At 37.2% G+C, this 22137-nt stretch overlaps 2 protein-coding genes across 3 annotated transcripts; one reads left to right on the forward strand and one right to left on the reverse strand.

Moving 5' to 3' along the window:
• Window positions 1–5942: 5942 nt before the first annotated feature.
• LOC133834985 (uncharacterized) lies at window positions 5943–11008 on the forward strand. Of its 2 annotated transcripts, XM_062264812.1 has the most exons (3): window positions 5944–7095; window positions 7150–7231; window positions 10672–11008. In XM_062264812.1, exons 1-3 carry the CDS (start codon window positions 6350–6352, stop codon window positions 10849–10851), a joined length of 1008 nt encoding a protein of 335 aa, XP_062120796.1. In that variant the 5' UTR covers window positions 5944–6349; the 3' UTR covers window positions 10852–11008. The 2 variants fall into 2 exon arrangements, with proteins under 2 accessions (XP_062120795.1, XP_062120796.1); XM_062264811.1 differs by lacking the exon at window positions 10672–11008 and having other exon boundaries at window positions 5943–7095; window positions 7150–7611.
• Window positions 11009–14853: 3845 nt separating this feature from the next.
• Window positions 14854–22137, reverse strand: LOC133847965 (uncharacterized). Its single transcript, XM_062283318.1, is given in 11 exon segments — window positions 14854–15901; window positions 15957–16050; window positions 16113–16909; window positions 17578–17838; window positions 17840–17974; window positions 17976–18027; window positions 20115–20296; window positions 20366–20456; window positions 20527–21341; window positions 21596–21898; window positions 21960–22137. Coding segments are annotated over 11 exon segments (3054 nt in total). The 5' UTR covers window positions 22089–22137; the 3' UTR covers window positions 14854–15706.

The raw sequence follows: 22137 nt of genomic DNA on the forward strand, positions 1-22137 counted from the left end.
AAGCATAAACAAAAACCTTCATTAATCTTATTCAATGTCCAGCACATACTTACACGAGTTCAAGCATTTTGCTGCAGCTCAGCATCAGCATGTGAGTGCAAATATTGCATCTCGCAATGTGTTTTCTTTGGTCTTCTTGGAAATATAAACAATTTGCACATTTTAAGTTGATTTCTTTTGCAAAATACTCAACGAGTGAGTGCAGCAGTCACGCGTCGTATACGTGTGTATTAAGTATACGTCGCGTGTTGTCCAGCTGGTTGAATGTATGTTTGTTGGCTTTACGCCGCCTCCTTCTTCGACTGCATATATAAATTCGCATGGCTTGCTGCAGTATTGTGGCTTTATTTGCACTACGTGCAGACAGTTTCGTATTAAGCGTAATCGTTGCAAATTTTAAATTGCCCAACATTTTATACAATTTTATACCTAGTAATGTATTCCCTTTGGCCATTCACCATTTACTCTTTAGCATTTTAGCACTTATCACTTTTGCACCGCAATTAAGTGAGTGCAAACAGTTGGCCGGCAAATCAATTAATTGACATCTGCATAGATAAATACAAAATTTCCAAGATATTTTCATGCATGCATGCAACACAAATTGCCCATGTTCATGTTCATATCTATGCCTATGTCGATGTGCGTGTGTCCACAGAAAAAGTCAACAAAACGCTGATTAGATAAAAGCAAAAACCTGGCTTACTAAAACTGCAATATTTTGTGGCTTACTTTATTGCCAATATGCATATATTATAAATATGAATATATGTAAATTCATGTGATTTTATCATGAACGAAGTCAAATCTATAGTTGACAATTTGCACATGCAATTCGTTTTCAAAGATTGCATGAAGTTTCAATAATATTATTAAAGACAATATTTAAATTATGTGGTTTTAAAGAAATTAAATTCTTTTAAACGATTTCAAAGCCAATTAATTGAAATGCATATCTTTAAATGTTTCTCAATGGAAGGAATATTTATGAAATCTGTTTGGTGAACAAAAATGAAAAGACACAGCATTTTAAGAATTTGTTAAATGTATGTCATGCAATTCATAAAAGATTAAATCTGTGTTAGGCAATTATTAACTCAATCAATATAAGTTTGAGGAATTTTTTGAATATTTATTTACCAGAGTTGTATTCAAATAAAACTTTATACAATTGCTTACGATATTTTAGATAGCCAATAATTTAAATAAATGCTTTATTTATTTATTTAACACACTGAAGCTAAGTCGCTTGAGCTGCGTTGAGAGCCAATTCAATGCCCTTGCATAAATATGCGAGTGCACTTCAAAGCATTCAAGGTTTGGACGTGTGCCACAACTTTCGCCTCACTTGTGTGCTTGAACTTAAGCATAAACGGAAATCAAAGACGTATTGTGCGTCGTCGTCTCTGGAAGTGCATCATATGGTTAACTAAGACAAGGGTGCCGCCTGCTGTCGTTGACAGTCGCCGACACATACTCGCCCACAATATGAAGGAAATACTCAGAAGCTGCCATCACGTCCAGCAGTTTATACTCGACTCTCTGCTCTCTGCTCTGAGTGAATCCATGGCTGCAGTCGACGTCCATAAATAAGTCTGTGTCTGTTTGTCTGGCAAATGTCAGGGACTAAACTCTGACTGAATGATGAGTGCTGTTGGCCTTTTAAAGATTTACATGATAATTCTTTAATGCTATATGGTCGAAATGTCCATTTATTATATACACAGAAAAAGGCGTCGCATAAGCGCATTAACAATAAATGCAATACTATAAATAATACGCATACGCAGTGTAAGCCAGACTCAATTGTTGCTGCTGAATGGACAAAAGTTTTTAGCTGGGGAAGGGGGTGTGGAGAAAAGACAATAACAAATTGTCAGGCAAAGTGACAGACAGAGAGAAAGTTTATCAGAATGCATTAAATTAAATACAAGTAAATAGAAAAACAGTTTTGCAATTTTCCTCATAGCCCTGCTAAAGCAACAGTTCCCAACAGTTTCCCAGTAGTTTCCACAGCAGCTCACTTTATGCCCATTTTATTTACATGAAGTTTTTGATTTGTTTTCGTGGCGCTTGTCAACATTTCCGGCAAACAATAAAACAGCTACATTTATTGTTTACCAGCACATTCTGCACTGCAAAATCTCTAGAAAATTGACGCAATTGTGGCGAAAATGTTTCAAGCAATTTACGTTTACGTCGAGAGAATAGAGTTGATTTTGCTGTTGAGAACACACAACGAATTTGTGTCTATTTATTTGTTGCACTTTTGTTGCAATTGCATTTAAATTTATAGCGAAATCAACAAAAGTGCTGCCATCTTCATTTTATTTTTATTTCCTTTTTTTTTTAGCTTGTGTTGCAATCAGTTTGGCGCTGTGTTTGAGCACCGGAAACAGCTAGTTTTTCTTAACTGAGCAACACGTCGCCCATACATATTGTACTTGTTATTGTTGTTGCCGTTGTTATTGCATGCATTTCACATGATAAGCAAATATGGTGAAACTGCGAAACATGCAGAGGCAAGGGAAATCAACACAAGGTGGAAAAATATGCATGTCCTTGTTACCGGTAGATTTCCATTTTAGATGGCGCCATCATTGATGCCTGTTATTGTTCAGCTCGTTGTTGTTGTTGTTGTTGCTGTTGATGATGTAGCTGCTTATGATTAGAGGGCGTGGCAGTATAGCACTCTATATATTTGTATAAAGTACACGAATATATGTATTTGAATTCGCATAATCAGCTTGTGCAATCTGTTTGCCAGCCAATCGAATGTCAATTAATTTTGATTCATCGGCAAGAGAGACGCTTTTAACCTACTTTCGCTGTGAAGAACTTTTACTATTATGCTCAAGCTGTGCACAGAAGAAAAGTGAAATAAAACAAACACAACGATTGCAATTTGCATTGGACAAGGACATTGGCGTATTACTTTTATGAGGTGGTTATTCAAAACTAACAAGAAAAGTGCACAAAAAACTTTTGCCAACATTTTTGTGTTGGTGTTTTGTGTGTGTGTGTGTTTGTGTTTGGCTTTGACGTGCCTGCACTTATATTTCTCGCTGAAGCAATTTTCAAGCATAGTACGAACAACTTGAGTAAGAACAAAACATGTTGTTGATCACATAAAACAGGGCCGAGACCACACCCAGACACGGACTTTTAGTTTCCGTCGGTGTTTTTTTTTTGTTTCGTCGTTGTTTCTTTGTTCTTCGCTCATTGCAAGTTCAAAGGTAGCACAAGTGGGTACGACATGCAAGCAGTTAGCTAGGCAAGTGATTGCGTCCTCCTACATCCATAACAACAACAACTACAATAATAATCATAAAAAAAAGCGAAAACTAAAACAAAACATTGACATAAATAAGAGCAAGAGCTGCTGCTGCTGCGGCTGCGGTTTACTAAACTTTTGCTGAATGCCCTCGGGCAAAAAAATGTGATACCATTTGGGCATAAACTTTGCTTCCAGCTGCCAAAAGAAAGTGAGACATTTTTAGTGTAAATTGCACTGCTTTTTGTTGTTACGAAGCTATTGTAGAATCTTTACGTACAGTTGAAATTGTTATGGCATAGTTTTTGTGAAAGGCAATGTAAATTTAAAAATTTATGTCATTAAAATAATGTAATTTTGATAGACTTGAATGGATATATTAAAAATAAAAATTTAATTTACGTTTTTAAGCTTTAATTCATTGATATTTATAATGAAATTAACAGAACTGTTAATCTATCAAAAGTGAAATTATGAAATGTTTAAACAGTCTTGAAAAAAATCTTGGAATATCTTTATATTAAATATCAAATAATATAAATATTGTGTCATATAGTATATTTAATTTCTTATGATTCCCTGTACTCCTCTATTTAGGTCAATTTTTTTAATTTAAATAAAATTTCCGACATTTTAAATATTGTGTCATTAAATCTGTAACATATTTATTTCTTAAATATTTCCGTATAATTCATGAGCTATCCTTTAGAGCATCAAATATTCCTCATATTAAGTGCAAGCAATTTCTTCTCGTTTGTACTTATTTTTACTTTTACTAACGACATCAGTTCGTTCCAATTTTTTCTCGTTATTTTTTCGCTTTTATTCAACAATTTTTGCTGTAGTTGTTGTTGTTGTTGTTGTTGCTTTGTTTTAACTTATTAGTAGTTTTATTTTTATGCGCCGGCTGCACGATTTTTTGCTGCTGCAGAATTTTGAAGCTTGTTTTTTGCTGCGCTTCGACTTGGGTCATAAATTTGTGAAACTTAAACGCAAACGCGAATGTTTTTCATGGTGTGTGCATTATATTTTTGCCAGCTTGTTGTCGCATGCTAAGCAAAAAATGCGCGAAAAGCTGGAAAACTTTGCTGTAAAACATTATTTTTTGATATGTTAATCGAGCCTTACATGCAATTTTCTTATTACCTGATCGTTGTAACGCGTGTCGTTTGTCCTTTGGATTCGTTCACTTATACCCGTTACCAATAGGTTAGAAGGGCATTATAGAGTCGCGATTTTCTGTACATATGTGTGTACATACAATAAAACCTACAGTTTAGTAGTTTACCCTATGGTATATTTTGAAAACAGTATTATACAAATATACCTAACATAGCATCCGGTATATTTTTGTATTCTTGGCGTATATTAATTCGGTATACCTTAAGAATAATACCGCACAGTTTTGCTTTTGCGGGTATCTCACAGTCGAGCACACTCGACTGTAACTTTTTTCCTTTTTTTTTTGTTAATATTTCTATATTTAAAATGTCGGTACACGTTAAGAGAGTTTCTTTGCACAGGTAGCTCTGTTGTTTAATTTTAATTACACTTGGAGTTGCGCCCTCAGCTATGCCACAAATTATGGCGTAAATGAATTAAGACCAAACTCACACATCGCACACACACACACACATACACACAAGTTGCACACTCACACACTTCCGCATTCAGCTTTAACACACAATCAGAAATATGTGCACATAAATGCCAGGCATTTTATTGTTTGCCATGTTGAGGTGGGCGATGCGATGCGAAGTGAAGCGGTGTGATGTGCGGTGTGGTGCTGTGCGGTGTGCAGCCATAAAAGGTGTAAGATTGCCATAAACGCCTCACATCAGCAGTTATTGGTTTGCTCCCGAGTTTGTGTGTGTGTAAGTTAGCGTGTCTGTGTGTGTCATAAAATGTGCGTAAAACTTGCTTATGGCATTTATTGATAAAACGTTTGGCCAATGAATTTTTATTTAAAGCATGACCAAATAAAGTGGTATTTATTCGATTTTGGAATTTATAGTTTTGGTATTTAAGATATAGGGGGAAAACTTCGAAAATTATCTAAAGAATCTTGCTTGGTTATTTATTGGGAAAAATGCCACAAATTACTGTAGAACTATTTCTTGAAAACTTTAATTGGCTCCAGAGAGTGCTTTAAATTTTTAATTCAAGATAATCGTAAAACATTTTATTTTTAATTATTTTTTGTATAGGCAAAAATTTTTAAATAATTATAGTATTTTGTCTAACTTTTATTATTTTTATTGTAAAGTTTCTTGAAATATAAACAGATTATATCATGTTTATTTATGTCAATGATAATTCAAACTAGAGTCAAAAGGAAGAGAGTACAATTTGAAAAATAGATTGGTAATATAAGATAATATATATTAGTTTCTTAAACCTTTAATGTCACATTCCAAAAGCAGGGAAGAAATTAATTTAAATAATTGATAGTGATTTGTGGTTTCTGAACTGAAATATGTAATGATGAATGATAATAATGCAATATGAATTTAAGCGGTTTTATTTACCTGGAAAGTGGGAAAAGCCCTTAGGGCCTAGTTAATCTTGAATACATACAAATTAGTGAAAAGTGTGTGGTATTAAATAAAAGCTAAATTAAATGGAAATCAATTTATTTTAACTTGAAATGAAGTTGGTTGTTGGTTCTTTCCTGTCACTGACTCATGACCTCTTGTGCTTTAGCCAGACACTATTGTTGTTGTTACAAAGCATGTGAGACATCGCTGACTCATCTGTTGTCGTCGCAGCATATTTCGCAAGTTGACAACTTGTTGCCATTGACAAGCCGAAGGAATGAACAAGACCGAATGCGAGTAGAAAGGGTGTGAATACATGAACGAATACTTGAATGCTCGTATTCGAATTGTGTTGCCAGATGCTGAGACAATTTATTATCACACATCTGTGTTGTTATCTGTTAACTACGAGAATGTCAATGGCAGTTATCAATGCGAGATATTTGCTGTTATCGAAGTCGATAAAAGGCGCTGTACGGTAATATTTTGAAATTAAATCAACGTGAACTTACAAACTGGCAAATAACAAAAATATAATATGAAGCTGCTGCTGATGTTGCAACTGTGCTGGCTGGCTGCCATCGATTGTCAACTGCAATGCAATGCGAGAACAAGCATAAGGCAAAAGCGCATTGTGCTTCGCAGTCCAGCGGCGAGGGAACTAAGCACGCTAGATAGCTGCCAATACGAGGTGGCCGCATGGAGTTCACAGGTCTGTCAAGTGCGCATCGATATTGAGCGTCTGGAGTTGCCACAGCCGCGCCTTAATGCGAGCAGCCAAGTGCTCGAGTGTGCCGATTTTCTGCAAGTGCAGCGCTTTCAGCTCTGTGGCCGCAACAACGGACAGCATTTGTACGTGCAACTGCCACGGGGTCAGGCACTTAAGTTGCACTTCAGCCTCGCCAGCCATTCGCCATCGACAACGTGGCAGTTGACGCTAACTCAACTCGAGTGTCCGGCCAACACGTTGCCCATGGCCAAGCAGCAGCAACAGCAACCATCGACGAACGTGCCCACAGTGCGCACAATGCTGCCTTTCTTCAGTAATCTGTTGCCACGCACCATTTTTGGTGGCAATTCGGGTAATGGCCCCGCAGCCCAACTCATTCAGACTCTGACGGCTCCATCAGCAGCCGATTTGGAGTTGCTAGCACCGCTTGGCTGTGATCAGTATTATCGCAGCACATCGGGCGGCATTGCTAGCTTCAATTTTGCAGGTGGCATTTACATGCCCAACATGCGGTATGCCATCTGTGTGGCGGGTGCCGCAAATACGGAAATCAGGTGAGCATAAATCGATTAATCCATAATCTTATCTAACTATTTTTTATATTACAGCCTCAGCTTGGATCACTTTGCTCTATCAAAATCGACGGGGGATGCACTTGGTCCTGGCTACGATGAGGATTGCCACAGCACGGTGAGAACCTTGGGACGTGCTGCCGACTATCTAATGATAGCCAACTCATATGTGGCCAATAATCAGGCACTGCAGCCCACGTATTATTGTGGCAATCAACCGGCGGGCAGCAGACTCATCGCCCGGCCTCCGTTTGTTATTCACTTTTCGAGCGATGCCCAGACAAATGCATCGGAGACGGGCTTTCAACTCACCTACACAGTGCGTCAATCAGAAGCACAGCTGTAATAACAACATCGAAAACAGATATTGCCATAATTAAATGTTGCGCCTATAATAGACGGTTGCATAACAAGCTGCCTAATTAAACATCCCTGGTATACTATGTTGTCCCAGGGCATAAAGTTGTCTATGTATTTGCATTATTGAATAGACAATCATCTGATCAATTGTTTAGTGGGCGGGCAGGAACGTGGGACAATAGCACAATCAATGTAGATGCCCATATAAACATACATATCAAATGATGCACTGCGTCAGTGTCGACTAATTGGCGGCTGATTTGAATAGGCTTTACAATGTTGAATGTGGATATTTGTGCTAAAATTTAGTTATTTCGGCCACTTTTAAAGTTTTTAATTTCAGCCTTAGATGCATGAAATTTGGTTTAACTTTTTAAGTACAAATTCTTGAGATATATTGTTTATTCGTTATTCTTACATCTTTTTTTGTTTAACAAGTCTTTTCAAATCTTGTCGATAGTGGAGTTGTTTTTGGATATACAAGTTTAAAGTTCAAAGTTTAAATTATTCTTTTTAGATTTTTAGAAATGTGTTGATCTAATTTGTACTCTCTGTCAATATTCTGACAAGTGTATTTATGTACAATTTTTTTTTAGAAGTTTTGCTTTTGTATGATTTTATTAATACCGCCCTTTGAAAATCTATTTGTAATTTAACATGTTTGAAAATAATATAATAATATTACACCTGATATTCATGGGGTAGAAGGGTATTATATGTAAACGTTTTGCCCCAGGCAATTCTTTGGCTGACAAATCTGGTATATTTTGCATTCCACGGTATATTTTAAATGTAGTATATTATATCAATATACCAAATATAGCTAATTGTATTTGCGGTATATGAATTGGGTATATTTTATTAAGTATACCTCATTGTATTGATTTTATTCAAAATGAGGTGCGAGTATCTCAAAGTCGAGAAAGTATGATAGCTTTCTTACTTATTTTTAGTAACTCGCAGAAATTAACATCTTTTTTTACTTTGGTTTAAATTTGAATTACAATTCAATATTGTTTAATGGAAATTACTGTCAGTTGTCGCCTGATTATCAACCACTTAAGCAGTCAGTAGAAATGCTTATCTTTAACTAGACACGTCGAAAGCGACACGACGCGTTCTTCTTCTTGCTCTGACCCATTTATATTCGTCGTTTTTTTTGGCATCAGTCTATGAGAGTACACACTACATCATATATGTAGTTGTCACACATGCAACGCGGAGTGGCATGTGGATATTTACATATATAATTGCAATGTCGTGTAACGCTGTTATCACATGAGCCATTCACCTGCCCACTGTTGGCACTTTTACCCCACATCGTGCTTCTGTTCCTCCTCCCTCAACTCCTCTTCCTCCTTTTCTCTTTTACATTCAGTTGTATTTCCCGTGCCACACGACTGGTTAAGCGGACGCGAGAGCGTATTCATGGAATTCGCAGTGACATTTTGATGCTGTAGCTGCAGCTGCCAATTTGCTGGCCATGTATTTTTAATGTGAATTTAACAAAATTCTGTGGTTTAAGTGTGAAAATTGTTAAATGCATTTTTGCACAGCCGTCGCAATTGTTGTTGTTGATCAATAAATTGCGGAAAACGGATACGGAAGTGAAATTTGCGATTGAATTGATTGAAATGTTATGGATGAATGTTATAACATCGTTAAATGCTTGGCAACAGCTGTATATTAACATCTGCAATTTTTTCAGCATGTATAGTAAATAAAGGCTAAGGCAAATGTGCAGATGGCCTGGAAATGAATGCGAAATGCAATTATGCGTATACTCAGTGGAAAGACAAGTTCCCTCTGATGCTGTAAACTGATACTGATACACTGGATACACTATAAAGTGCCAGTAAACACAATGAAATTGGGTTTGCATCGATACCCGGCTCCGCTCAGCTCGGTTCGGCTGGACAGCGTGGCTGCTGGGCAGGCGTGTCTTGTGATGGGAAGTCGAGGAAATTGCCATTCAAATATGCATAGTCATATGCTCAAACAAGGTCCAATATGCTGCATACTTTCAGGCGCTAAGCCTAACGCCAGCTTGCTAGCAGCAGCAATTTATGCAGTCAACTCTTGAGCATAATGGTCAGCAAAGGCCAGCACTGTCAGTAGCAACAGCAGCAGCAGCTTGCGAGTGTCCTTCGATAGCACTCACACACACATAGACACAGAGTGCGACTATCCCTTTGAATTCATTTTGCCTTCTTGGAAGCCTTTAATGTTTCTATCCTTTGGCAAATTGTTTTTGCACCAGCAGCAGCACTAGTTTTTCAGTTAATGCTGCAATTTTGTGCGCAGCAATTTTGGACTTTCGATTCCCCAAAAAGTGGCCCTTTGGCGTCGTGTCAGCAAGACATCGAAATTGACAAAGAGCTGGCTGGTAGTGCAGCGCTTAAGTGACTCTGATAGCTGATTAAATTTCTGCGTGTCGCTAAAGTTGACACGCCTCGCTTTGAGTGTTCGAAATGTGGAACTCACAAAAAAGCATTTTGCAAATTTACGATGGTGTGCAAAAGCTAACTTCGATGCGAACATTTTATGTGCACTTCATAAAAGCACGCAGCGGCAATTAAAACGCACTACGTCGTTCACATGGCGTATGCGTAATATTCTGCTGACCAAATGAAAACTCCCATTATGGCCAGCACCAGCAGCACCAGCAGCTGAATAATGATTGTTATCTGAACGCAGTTTTAATTACAGCATTTTTGCATTTGCTTCTGCTCGCTCAACAAACTAAAAACCAACCAAAAACTGCCGCACAAACAGTCATAAATTAATACATAATCACTTTGACACGGCAACAAAGTTGCTACATTAATATTTTCCTTCCTTCCCGTCCCTTTAGCAATAATTACAAAATATTTATGATCGTTTTCATAAAGTATTATGTGCACCAAAAAAAACGTTTGGATTTTCTGAAATATTATTTTAAAATCAAAAAATTCTAAATGAAAATAGAGAGACAATTTGTTGTGTGTCCCATGTGTATGCAGCAGTTCAGTAATTTCCAATTTTATTCATTGAAACAAAAAATATCAAGTATTTTTGTTTTGTGTGTTATAAAAAAGTCGTGCTGTGTGCTCTCCGAGTTGCATTTTCGAATTGAATTTTTAAATGTCATTGTCCCTGTCGTTGTTGTTGTTGTTGTTTATAGTAACTTTTTTCTATTCCGTTTTTTATTATTTTCAGATTGTGCATCCTGTGCCCTGCTGTCAACTTTGTAGCCCTTGTCCGACACCAAAGGCCAATGCAATTTGGTTGCGAATAAAATTTGTAGGCATCGCGACTGCACAACGAATAGAAAATTGCACCATAAATTTCAGAATGGAGCGAACAGCAGCGCTTAAAAAACGACAAAATAAGATTTAGTTCTGGTAAAATATTGTTGAATATTGTGGTTAACATTGTGGTCAAAATGTCACTGAAAATTAACTTCAGGTCGATTTATTTAATTGAGTTTGTGGAAAAATTTTAAAATTGTGTCTACGCTATGAAAATTTGTATATTAAATTGAGGAAAATAAATAATAGTACATTTAAATGCACTTCTGTAGTAATTAAATCGAAAATTTACAAATAAATTATGAGCCAACTTTAAATTTATAAATGCTCATTGAAATCGGTAAGTAATGGTAAGTAATTTTAGATACAAAAAATAGTTTATATCTCAATTAGATTCTTGAGATTCCTCCGTCAAACACAAAGTATTCTTGAAGTTTATTATACTGCCATATTTTCCTTGTGGATCTACAGTTATTTTGAACAAGTGTTGGATCGCGGTGATCGATTATTGACAAAGTTAGTTCTACGAACATAGGAATATGTGTCCTTAAATTCAAATTTGAAAAAAACATTTTACAGCTAATAAAAGCTCATTATTTTAGTCTTCGCGTACAAGTAAAAATTGCCAAATCACGAAGTGAAGCACCAGGCGAACATAAATTAGCAGCAAGCAAAAACACAGAAATACAAATGCACCCCGATGCTCTCGCTCTGAGAGGATCACAGTGCTCTTAGTTGCTCCACGTGACATTTTACCAGAAATCTTGGCCAGAATTATAGTAATTCCACATATTCTACTAGGCTAACAGAAGTGATTAGTAGGTGGCTGTAGTCAAAATCACTTGCGCCAGGTGGATTAATTCTGACCAATCAGATGCAAGCTCTCATACTCCCGCTCTTGGGATCCACATCCAAGAGAACGCGGCCTAAGAAATTGACCAATGGCAGCGAGGCATATTTGGCTGCATTAATACACTGATCCGCTTGCTACTCGATTATGTTCGCCTGGTCTTTCAGTTGCTCCAAGTGGTATTTTGCGAGGGATCTTGTCGAGATTGACGTGAGTAACTGAAGCCATCATCGGAATGTGGACGGTGAGCGGAGGGGTTGGTGGTGGTGGGGAGATCATCTACGATGGCGCCAAGTGCTCCAAGAAGTGATAGAATGAGTTTGCATTTTTTTTGTATGGCCAACACCAGTCCCCCTATATAGGTTTTGTGACACAGTTTCTGCAATGCGAATATTTTTCATACTAAAATTTTACATATTGTTTGCTGCATACTTTTAGGGTGCTGAATAAATTGCATGCACTTTACAGTTTGAGAACAGTTGGAGATCAGTAACAAGCATCAGATTGAAAGTGTAGCATACTTTTAGGACGTCAAATTAAAATTGTTGCATCGCAATGTTACGAAATTTAATGCATACTTTTAGTATGAACATTTTATTGATTTTAGTTAAGTCAAATGCCCAGTAAATAATAATAATCATTTAAAAGTGTTTAAATATTTATAATAAATTTTTTAATAATTTAGAAAAAAAATATTAAATGTTTATCATTACTGAGACTATTTTAAATTGTTCGTAAATATTTAAATTCAACTAAGTAATTTCAAAACTATGGAAATAAATATGAACATAATTAGAATTTTATCTTTTATTTTGCAAACCTCATTTTAATTTCAACAACCGAAAGGCATTAACACCAACTCCTGGCAATTGTGTTTCAAGGACAAACAAGTTAGCAGAAATACACGCGCAGCCCTTAGATAAAAACTGACCTCGACATTATTATTATTTGAGAGGTCGTGTCTGAAGTCTGTGGATGCACAGCCAAAACACAAACATTTTCATAAACTTAAATGCCAATTAAATAACATTAAATTGTGCGCAAAATGAAGCAAACGAAACGAAATCAACCCAAGCGGAGAACCCCCAAAAAAAGAAAAAAAAAAATAAAAGGGAGACACTGTCGAAGGGCTGTCAACATGACAAAGGGAAAAATTAAGCAGCTAAACAAGGCTTTATAGACGTCGGAGGGGCAAGCAAAACAAACAAACAAAGCAACCAATGGTGTTCACAGACAGGACGGGACACTCTAGTACAGGATACTGAAGGACGTTACCAAACTGAATGCATAAGCCGAGCGAACATGACACTGAGAGCTTTCACACACATACATCTATACACACACACACAAACATACACAGATACATAAGTACATAGTCGTACATACTCAGGCGAAACATGCTTTCGGCTTTTGGGGCAACAACACACAAAAGCCAAAGCCAACAACATAATCTATGGGTTGTCAACAAAACGAGAGAGCGAGAGACCATAAAGGCGGCAAAGAAAACCATCTAAAAAGAGTGAGTCCCAGTTAGAAGCCGAAGCTGAAGCTGAAGTGGAGATGGCAACCGGGACAGAAGTGGCCCAAAAAGCAAACAAATTAGTATGCAAGTCAGGCAGCAGATTAGGACACCAAAGTTTTCGCGACATAAACGGACAGTCCAACAGTCTAACGATGGACCCGTCCAGCGAACAGTCCTAACAGCAACAATGCCATTTGGCTTATACATGAAAATTGCCTCACTCACACAAACACATACATCGACTACATCACGGACCTATTTCCTAGTAGCCAAATACATATACACCTACATATTGTATTTACTGACATTTTTGCGCCTTTTTTTTGTGTTGGACTAAAGTCAAATAATGAAGTCGGTCAGTGGCTCGATCTGTTGCACGAACCCAAAACAGAAAAAAACAAACAGTAATGGATTTTATGAGCCGAATGTTCAATACACTTTAATTAACTGGACGTGGCAAGTGTTGTATGGCCAATTTTTACTCTGTCTAAATCAATTTCAACTAAAGAATAGAATTGAACATGATATTAAAAAACATTATTTTTAAATTCTTAATATTAACATTAATACCAGTAAGTTGAGAGCGTTGCAAATGCCGTTAGCAATTTTGTATGCCTCTCTTAAGCAGTGTGCTTATTTGAATACGTCAACTCTGAGGACATTTCAACACCTGGTTCTTCTGCGTTCCTTTTGAGGTAGTCACCCAGCACTGAGATTATCTCTTTACATTCTATTTTTGAAGCTGTGGCATTTTAAAAATATTTCATTAAACATTACTCGCATAACCGCACATTTTGTGGCAGTTATTTAGTTAAGAGATGTACACGAATTACGCAAATAATAAGTACCATAAAAATAAAATATAGACTACAAAATAGTCACAAACTTTGGAATGACAAATAGAGAATGTCAAGTTTATTTAATTATTAAATATTTTGTAATTCATAATAATAATAATACAATTAATGTACCTTACACTACAAATTTAATGGGCACCCAAAAAGTAAATCGAAAATAAAGGCGTAAATCTTGCAGTCCGTTTTTATTTCGACATTTGTATGTGTCAGCAATTTTGGTAATAATTTTATTTGCATTCATTTAAAACTACGGCTTAGCGCACTTTACATTACATTTATTTATTATGCGTGGTGTACATGGCACGGCATTTAATAAAATGGCATTGGTTTGGTCCATAAATCAAATGCTGTCTTAAATAGTTCGCCCAAAAAGTATAAATAAATTTTAATCTGAAAATGAAAGCTTGGTCGCAAAAAAAAGTAAAAACAAAACATATTTAAATTGGATACAGTCACCAGTAAATTATTCTCGGTTAAAAATACCAAAAATATATGTGAGCCTGCAAAATGAATGAATGTAAATCATTTTTCCGTATAGTATGCGTATTTGTCAAGGCATTTGCCACAACAATATGTGCTCTGTTTTCACATTAAAATATATTTGACTATCAAATATGCATTCAAACGCAGAAATATGGGTATACAAACATTTTTCAACCAGAAAAATCATCATTTTGCTTTTGTCGATGCTAGCAAATGAGAATAATAAAAATAAAAAATAAGGCAGAATTGCTCGAATTGAATTATAAAATGCTTTAATTCAATACTTTATTGTTTACATTTAATTTTCTATTTTAACTAATTTAGTTGATAAATAATAAATATCCTTACTCTATTAAATTGCATAGTTTTTTATAATCACTTCTCTATTTGCAAGTTGCAATAAACTTATATTTATTGTGAGACCTTAAGTCCTTGTCAAAAGTAGCTTGAAATATATTGAGAGCGAAATGCGAGCTGCTTGGTTGACGCTTAATCATAACTTATGTGTATTTATTAAAGTTATTGCCAACACATACTTGCTGGCATATAATTTTCATATTTTCATACATTGTTTAACTTTTGTGGGTCCCCATCGTCCACCCACATCCTGCGCGTCCTTCCCGGCTGGCACAGCAAAGGTCCTGCTGCTGCTGCTGCTGCTGCTGCTGCGGTTCTTCGACAACAATGTGTGTGCAAAACGTAAGTTTGCGTGCCAGTCGCATATAAATTAGCCGCTTATAATATTCTGTTGGCATTTTTCAAATTTCCAGTTAGCAATTTGGTTAGCTGGGTGAGTGTGTGTGTGTGTGTGTGTAGGTGAAAGAGTTCGTACGCCGTAAAGTATGCAGCTTACGTGCTCAAGGTTTTTGTTGTTGTTGATGTTGTTGTTGTGTTGCACACACAAACAGGCACAACAAAAGAGCAAAAAAGGAACAATAACAATTATTAACATATTAATAAATTTAGCATATCTGAGAGGCCATAATTTTGTGTAATTCTAGACGAGAGCGCAGCTGCGGGCAAACCGCAACACCTGCAGCCCAAATTGGATAATCCAGCCAACAGCAAATAGCAGCAGCACGCCAAAACCACACAACAACAAATTTCTGTACTTTGCGTCACGGTGTCAAAGGAATTTGCTACTTTATGGCCGCGCACTTCAGATAAACTAAACATCCAAAAATATAACAATAACATTTACGTTATCAATGGCACAACACTTGACGTCCAATCATTGATTGCTGGGGGTATTACTATTCTCTCTCACTTCTGGCAATACACTCACTTTATCGCTTGTTGTCATTTGCCATTCATTATGCCATTTATGTTTCTTGGTCACGATCACGCCCACAATTAGCATTGCGAGGGCAATTAAAAGCAAACCAAGACCAACAAATTGCCCAATTCGCGCCGCATTCAATGCGAGCTGTAAACAAGTAATAAAATTAAACTTGCACTTGATAGAATTGTCTGTAACTGACCTTTAGCAAACTGAGCAAACTATCATCCAACTCGGCTTTGATTTGTATTACAAAAAGTGGAGCATAATGATCGAAAGCAACATGCTTAAGTAAGCTATGAAAAGAGATGGAAAAGTTAACAAGAAATGCCAGCAAAGCCAAGTATTGACAACTCACTCGATTTCCTCGTCTCGACTAACCAGCACACTGAGCATAACTTGTCCTTTGAGACTCATGGGCACGGCGAGAGTTGGTTCCATTATCACATGCATGCCATGCTCGACGGCATCCGGCCGCAGGCCAGTTGTATTCTCTCTATAGGATGCGTCGGTCATGTAGAAATGCGGATGTGACATGTAAATGGGACCATGATAGGCAGCTGGCGAAAAATCGAGTACACCATTCTGAGGACACGGACGATTGGCGACACAAAAACATTTGGTATCTGGACTCAGTTGACCGTTGTCAAAGCTTAGCTCGGTCGTCTCATACCGCCAGGCATCGATGCCATGCATCGTCACATTCGACACGGTGAACATATTGATAAAACGTGATGCATCGGACAGAAATATGGAAATCGTTTCATCATATCGCCGCTGTTGTGCCCACAACTCGCCCGTGCTGCCATTGACTCTGCCACACTCGCCGCTGTAGTAACCAGTGTGTGCGCTGCCATTCCACATCTGCAGCTCGCCCATCTGATGCAGATCTCCGTGTCCTGTGTGTATTGTGAAATTACCCTCAGCGGTCTTCGAGTTGTTGCGCTGATAGAACCAGCCAAAGTGATCGCTCGGCAGCGGTATCAAAGGTGAATGCAATTTGTGCGCAAACTCAAACAGCGTATCGTAGAAGCCATCGAACATCCATTCGCCGGCCGTGTGCTTCATATAAGTGCTGCCTCCCTCGCGATTTAGCATAAAATTAATAATCTTACGAAACGGTCGACGATATTGGCGCACATAACGAGCGGCGGTCTGCAAAAAGATAGCAGTTTATTTTGTGATTTTTTGATTTTACTTTTCTTTATACCCGCTACCCATAGGAAATGTATTTTAAAGAAAGAATGAGTCAGCTCCGATCCCATAAAGAATATAAACACGTGATCAGTTTAGTTTTTGAAGAAAGAGTCGCGACTTGTCGAAGTTTTTTAAGAAATACTTTCATTTGGTGAAATATGCCTATTGCAGTAGGGTCTTAGTTGCTTTGGCTAACATTCTGGTACATTTTGTACTCGATGTTCCGAAAATAGGTTTTGGTATAATTAGGTATTTTTTCGGTATACTAATTTGGAGAATTTTAAGAATAGTACCGTACTGTTTTGCTTTTATTCAAAATGGGAAGCGGTATACCAAAAATATAATTCGGTTTAGTATTATATATTTTCGGTATTAAAAATTGGTGTATTTTAAAAATAATACATAATTAATTTTCTTTTATTTCAAATGCGTAGCTGTATATTTCGAACCTTATATACCCAAAATAACCTTCGGTATATTTTCAGTATTTTTATGGTATTATAATTTGGTATACTTTAGGAATAATACCGCATTGTTTCGCTTTTATTCAAAATGGGTAGCGGGTATCTCATATTCGAGCTCACTCGACTGCAGCTTTCTCACTTGTTTTTTTTTAGCTTACTCACCAGCGTGGCAAAAGCTGGCGTAATGATGACATCGTCTAATTTACCCTGCGACAGCTCGGGCAAAAAGTGAAATGTTCGCGTACCATAATAGGTAACATTTGGTCGCTGCCACACCAAATCCTCTTTCACTTTATAATCACTGAACGTATATGGTCCAATTTGTTCGAAATTTGGTTTCACATTCGGATTGTTCAAATCCTCCGGATTTGTCCAGTTAAACAAATAGAAACTAGTGTAGATTGGCGTTGGTGTGGTTATCCAATTTTTTGTACATAAAAGAATTGGGTGCCAGTGGCAAAATACTCTGCATCCATTGCCGAAAGATGGTCGGCCAGGCGGAGAGCAGCACTATGCCGAGTGTTAACAATAGACCGGCTAGGCCAAAGACCCAGATTTTTTTGTTGGCGCACACTGCAGCAATTACAACACATTTTGCCAGCACAATGGCGACTGTTGACTCAACTGAGCCGTAGGCCTTATTTTATACAGAGATTGAGATCTTTAAACATTGCGAACACATATGATAAGATTATAATTCTAGCACTTTTATTTCGATTGACAATGGGTTAATCGCTTTTACGTTGATAGACAAATGCAAATGCTATCAAAAACAAAAATAATAAGCAATTATAGTTGTTGATTGATTAGATTAGTTGCGGTAGTTTTATTAATAGTTGAAATATTGGTCAGAACTTTAGTTTCATGTTAAGAATCTATTAAATAGCACACTGATGTGATTTCCCATTTACTTGGTATCGGTTAAAATAAGGGGTCAATGCGCAGTTTGGAAAATCACCCATTATTATTCTTAATCTCGTTAATTTTATGTATGTGGCTGCACATTATCTGCAATAACCTTGAGACGGATAAGACCGTGCATTTTGTAAACAAAGAGATTATGATTAATAAAGCACCTAAATAAAAAATAGAAAACGTTTTTAAACCCTTGGCTTATAACACATTTGACTTGTGATCAAAAATCAATTTCTCGAATCAAAAATTGTAAAAATTCGTATTATGTATCTCTGTATATTTCTATGTATATATCAAACTCTATACAAAGGCAAATACCCCCCATGATCGTAGGTACTTCAAAGTTTAAGCTAATAAGTAGGGTAGTAAAAGTGTGTGATAAAGTAGCCGTATTAAAATGGTTAAAGTGGAACTATTTATAGCACATAAATATAAACAAATTTCAAGGTCTTGTGAAGGTGCAATTCAGTGTTGCATACATTTAGGAGCTAACAGGAAATATGTCTTTCTGTTGTGCATATGATTTCTCTTCTTTTGTGTTAAGTGAAATTCTTCATGATTAAATTAGTATGCTGCTATCAACAATAGGGCAGCTTCAACTAATTATAAATTAAACAATATATACAATGACAACAAGAAACAAGTAAGAAAGCTACAGTCGAGTGTGCTCGACTGTGAGATACCCGCTACCCATTTTGAATAAAAGAAATATATTTTGCGGTATTTTCTCAAAATATACCATACTGCAAAAATACTAAAAATATACCAAATGGTATATTTGGTATATCGATATAGTACACCATTCAAAATATACCATAGACGGCACAATGTGTCAGATTGTCGGCCAAAGCAACTCAGACCCCTAGTAAGTAGGCGCTTTTGCCCATACAAAAGTATTTCTTTAATAACTTCCACAATTTTTATCTGATCGTAACCAAATTTTCAGGAATCATAACTACTGTAGTATTTATTGTATATACCAAAATTCGCAACTCTAGAAACTTACGCTTGTTATTCGATTTTTTTTGATTTGCGGGGGCGGAAGTGGGCGTGGCAAAAATTTGAAACAAACTTGATCTGCGTGCAAACATAACAAATGCTGTCGAAAAAAAAAATTAAAGCTCTATCTCTTATAGTCTCTGAGATCTAGGTGTTCATACGGACAGACGGACAGACGGACAGACACACAGACGGACAGACGGACATGGCTATATCGTCTCGGCTGTTGACGCTGATCAAGAATATATATACTTTATAGGGTCGGAGATGTCTCCTTCTACCTGTTACATACATTTCCTGCCGGCACAAAGTTATAATACCCTTCTACCCTATGGGTAGCGGGTATAAACATAGAGAGAGATCCACACAACTAAATAATTTTTAGCTTTTAACTAGCTTACTATTTAACTATCTACATTACTATTTATATACGTAATACACATGAATATAATATTGTGGATATCATTGCTTCCTCTTGCTCTAGATTAATCTACTTCTATACATATATATCAATCTATCAAAAATAATAATAAAATAGATCACAGATTCACAATTGTGTTTCCCTACTGCAAGTCTGGCTACACTCTAAATTGTTAGCTAAAAAAGAAAATATTTAAATATGAGACAATCACTTTACAGTTAAATAGAAAATGCCGCTTTAGAATACTAAATTTAGTTATATTTATTTTAAATCAACGAAAAAAAAAAACATAATAATCACAATATGAAAAGTATTGTACTAGAATAGTCTCTAATATGAATACCAACTATCTTACTGATAGCATTAATCTGGAGTGTTGCTTGTCGAACCCAAGTCCTTGTTGATAAGCGCCGCTCTATCAGCTGCCGCCTGGCCACGCCATTTGCGCTTGATTGTTAGCACAATGCCCACAATGAGGAGGATGCAGCCGACGCAAAGGAATCCCACTCCAGTCCAACGTCCAATTGCAGGCAGATTCAGTGCAAGCTATAAAAAGAAGGTGTATAAATCTAATAAATAGACTGCAAACATAGAAGTAGCAGTAGTCAAACGGACCTTCAACTCGGAGGCCAGCTCCTTGTTGATGACAGCTTGACTTGTGGACGAGAAAAGCGGAGCATAAAAACTGGGCAGTCCTTTCAGAATGCTGCAAGTATCAAGAGATGAAAATTGCTTATGACTGAGTTTGTTTGCTTTTAAGTGTGACATTAACTCACTCAATGTCCGTGTCCTCCTCAATGAACAATGAGATCATAACGGCAGCATTCACTTGCAGCGGCACGCCCAATTTCCGTTCCATGATGATGAAGAAATTGTCACGTTCATAGTTGGGCTCGGTGCCAGTGATTGTGTTGGCATAACTCTCATCAGCATACATGAAATGGTCCGCCGACAAAAACATTGGCACATCATCGGCACAAGGACCGAGATCTGTGGCACCCGAGGCGGGGCAATTGTTGGCCGCCTGTTTCTCCGCAGAGCAATAACACTTCATGTCCCCGTTGCGCTGCCCATTGTCAAAGGTATGCGGTGTAATCTCATATTTCCAGCCCTGTATGCCCTCAATCTCATAGCTTTGGCCCGAAAATTCCAAATTGATAATGCGACAGGTGTCGGTGATATAAATGGTCAACGGCTTCTCCTTCGGCTCATTCGGTACAAACAGATCCGAGGTGCTGCCATTAAGGCGGCCACATTCGCCATCATAAAAGCCCGTATGATTTTTACCATTCCAGAACTTAATTTCACCCATTTCCTTAAGATCTCCCACCCCCGAATGTATGGTAAATACACCTTCAAATTCCTTCGATTCATTGCGATTGAGAAACCAAGCGAATTGGTCCGTTTCAATGGGCGGTGCAAGCGGATTATTCAGGGACATGGCATAGTGCAGAAACTCATCGTAGAAGCCCTCGAAAAGCCATTCATTGGCCGTGTGTGTAACATAGAGTGCACCGCCATTTTCGTTCAGAGCTGTGTTGAAAAACATCTTGATCAACTTGGGACTGTTGCGCATACTAATTGAGGCAGCCTAAAAGAATTTATATTATAAAATAAAATAAAAAGCAAACAGTGCGGATTACTAAAATATACCGAGGTAGAAAATATAAATGATTTTAAAAAAATATTTCTATATTTTATAGCCTCTCGGATCCAGTGTTTTATACGGACTGACATACAGCCAGACAGACAGATGAACATAACTATTTCGTCTCGATGATTGAGGCACAAAATTATAATACCCTATTAACCTAAAGTGGGCATAAAAAATATTCAATTACTTACAATCGAGGGCAGATGTGGCAGCGTAAGCATATCGTCTTGCTTGCCACCCGAGAGTTCTTCCTCCCAGTACCAAATGCGACGTTGCTTAAAAGTCACAGTTTTATTCTCATTAAACTCCAGATCCATTTTCGTACGTGCCTCTCTGTAAACATAGGGTCCACACTGCTTGAAATTGGGTTTAGCACCATTCAGTTTGACATCTTCGGCATTTGTCCAGTTCCAGAGATACATTCGCATATACACGGGTATTGGCAGCTCAATCCATTTGTCATAGGTTTTCGAAGTGGGCGTCAACGGCAAACTCTGCATCAGTAATAATCACAGTATTTCATAATCAAAAGTATATAACATTTAAATTACACACCTCCATTATCATGTTGTCTATGAAACCGGGCCACCAGATGACGAACAAAAGTCCGGATATTGCGAAAATCGTACCAATGCCAAAGACCCAGACCTTCTGCTGGGTCACTCCACAGCAATCGCAGCACATTTTGCGACCGTTCCGTTGACTGTTCTAGACTGTAACTAACCCATTATGC

This window comes from Drosophila sulfurigaster, chromosome 2L (genome assembly GCF_023558435.1).
Source record: "Drosophila sulfurigaster albostrigata strain 15112-1811.04 chromosome 2L, ASM2355843v2, whole genome shotgun sequence".
NCBI lineage: Eukaryota > Metazoa > Arthropoda > Insecta > Diptera > Drosophilidae > Drosophila > Drosophila sulfurigaster.

What these genes read in the sequence shown, in the direction of transcription:
- LOC133834985 (XM_062264811.1), top strand. Translation starts at nt 6,350, where the DNA reads ATGAAGCTGCTGCTGATGTTGCAACTGTGCTGGCTGGCTGCCATCGAT. An exon ending in GCCGCAAATACGGAAATCAG is followed by an intron (nt 7,096 to 7,149) that starts GTGAGCATAAAT and finishes TTTATATTACAG; the next exon opens with CCTCAGCTTGGATCACTTTG.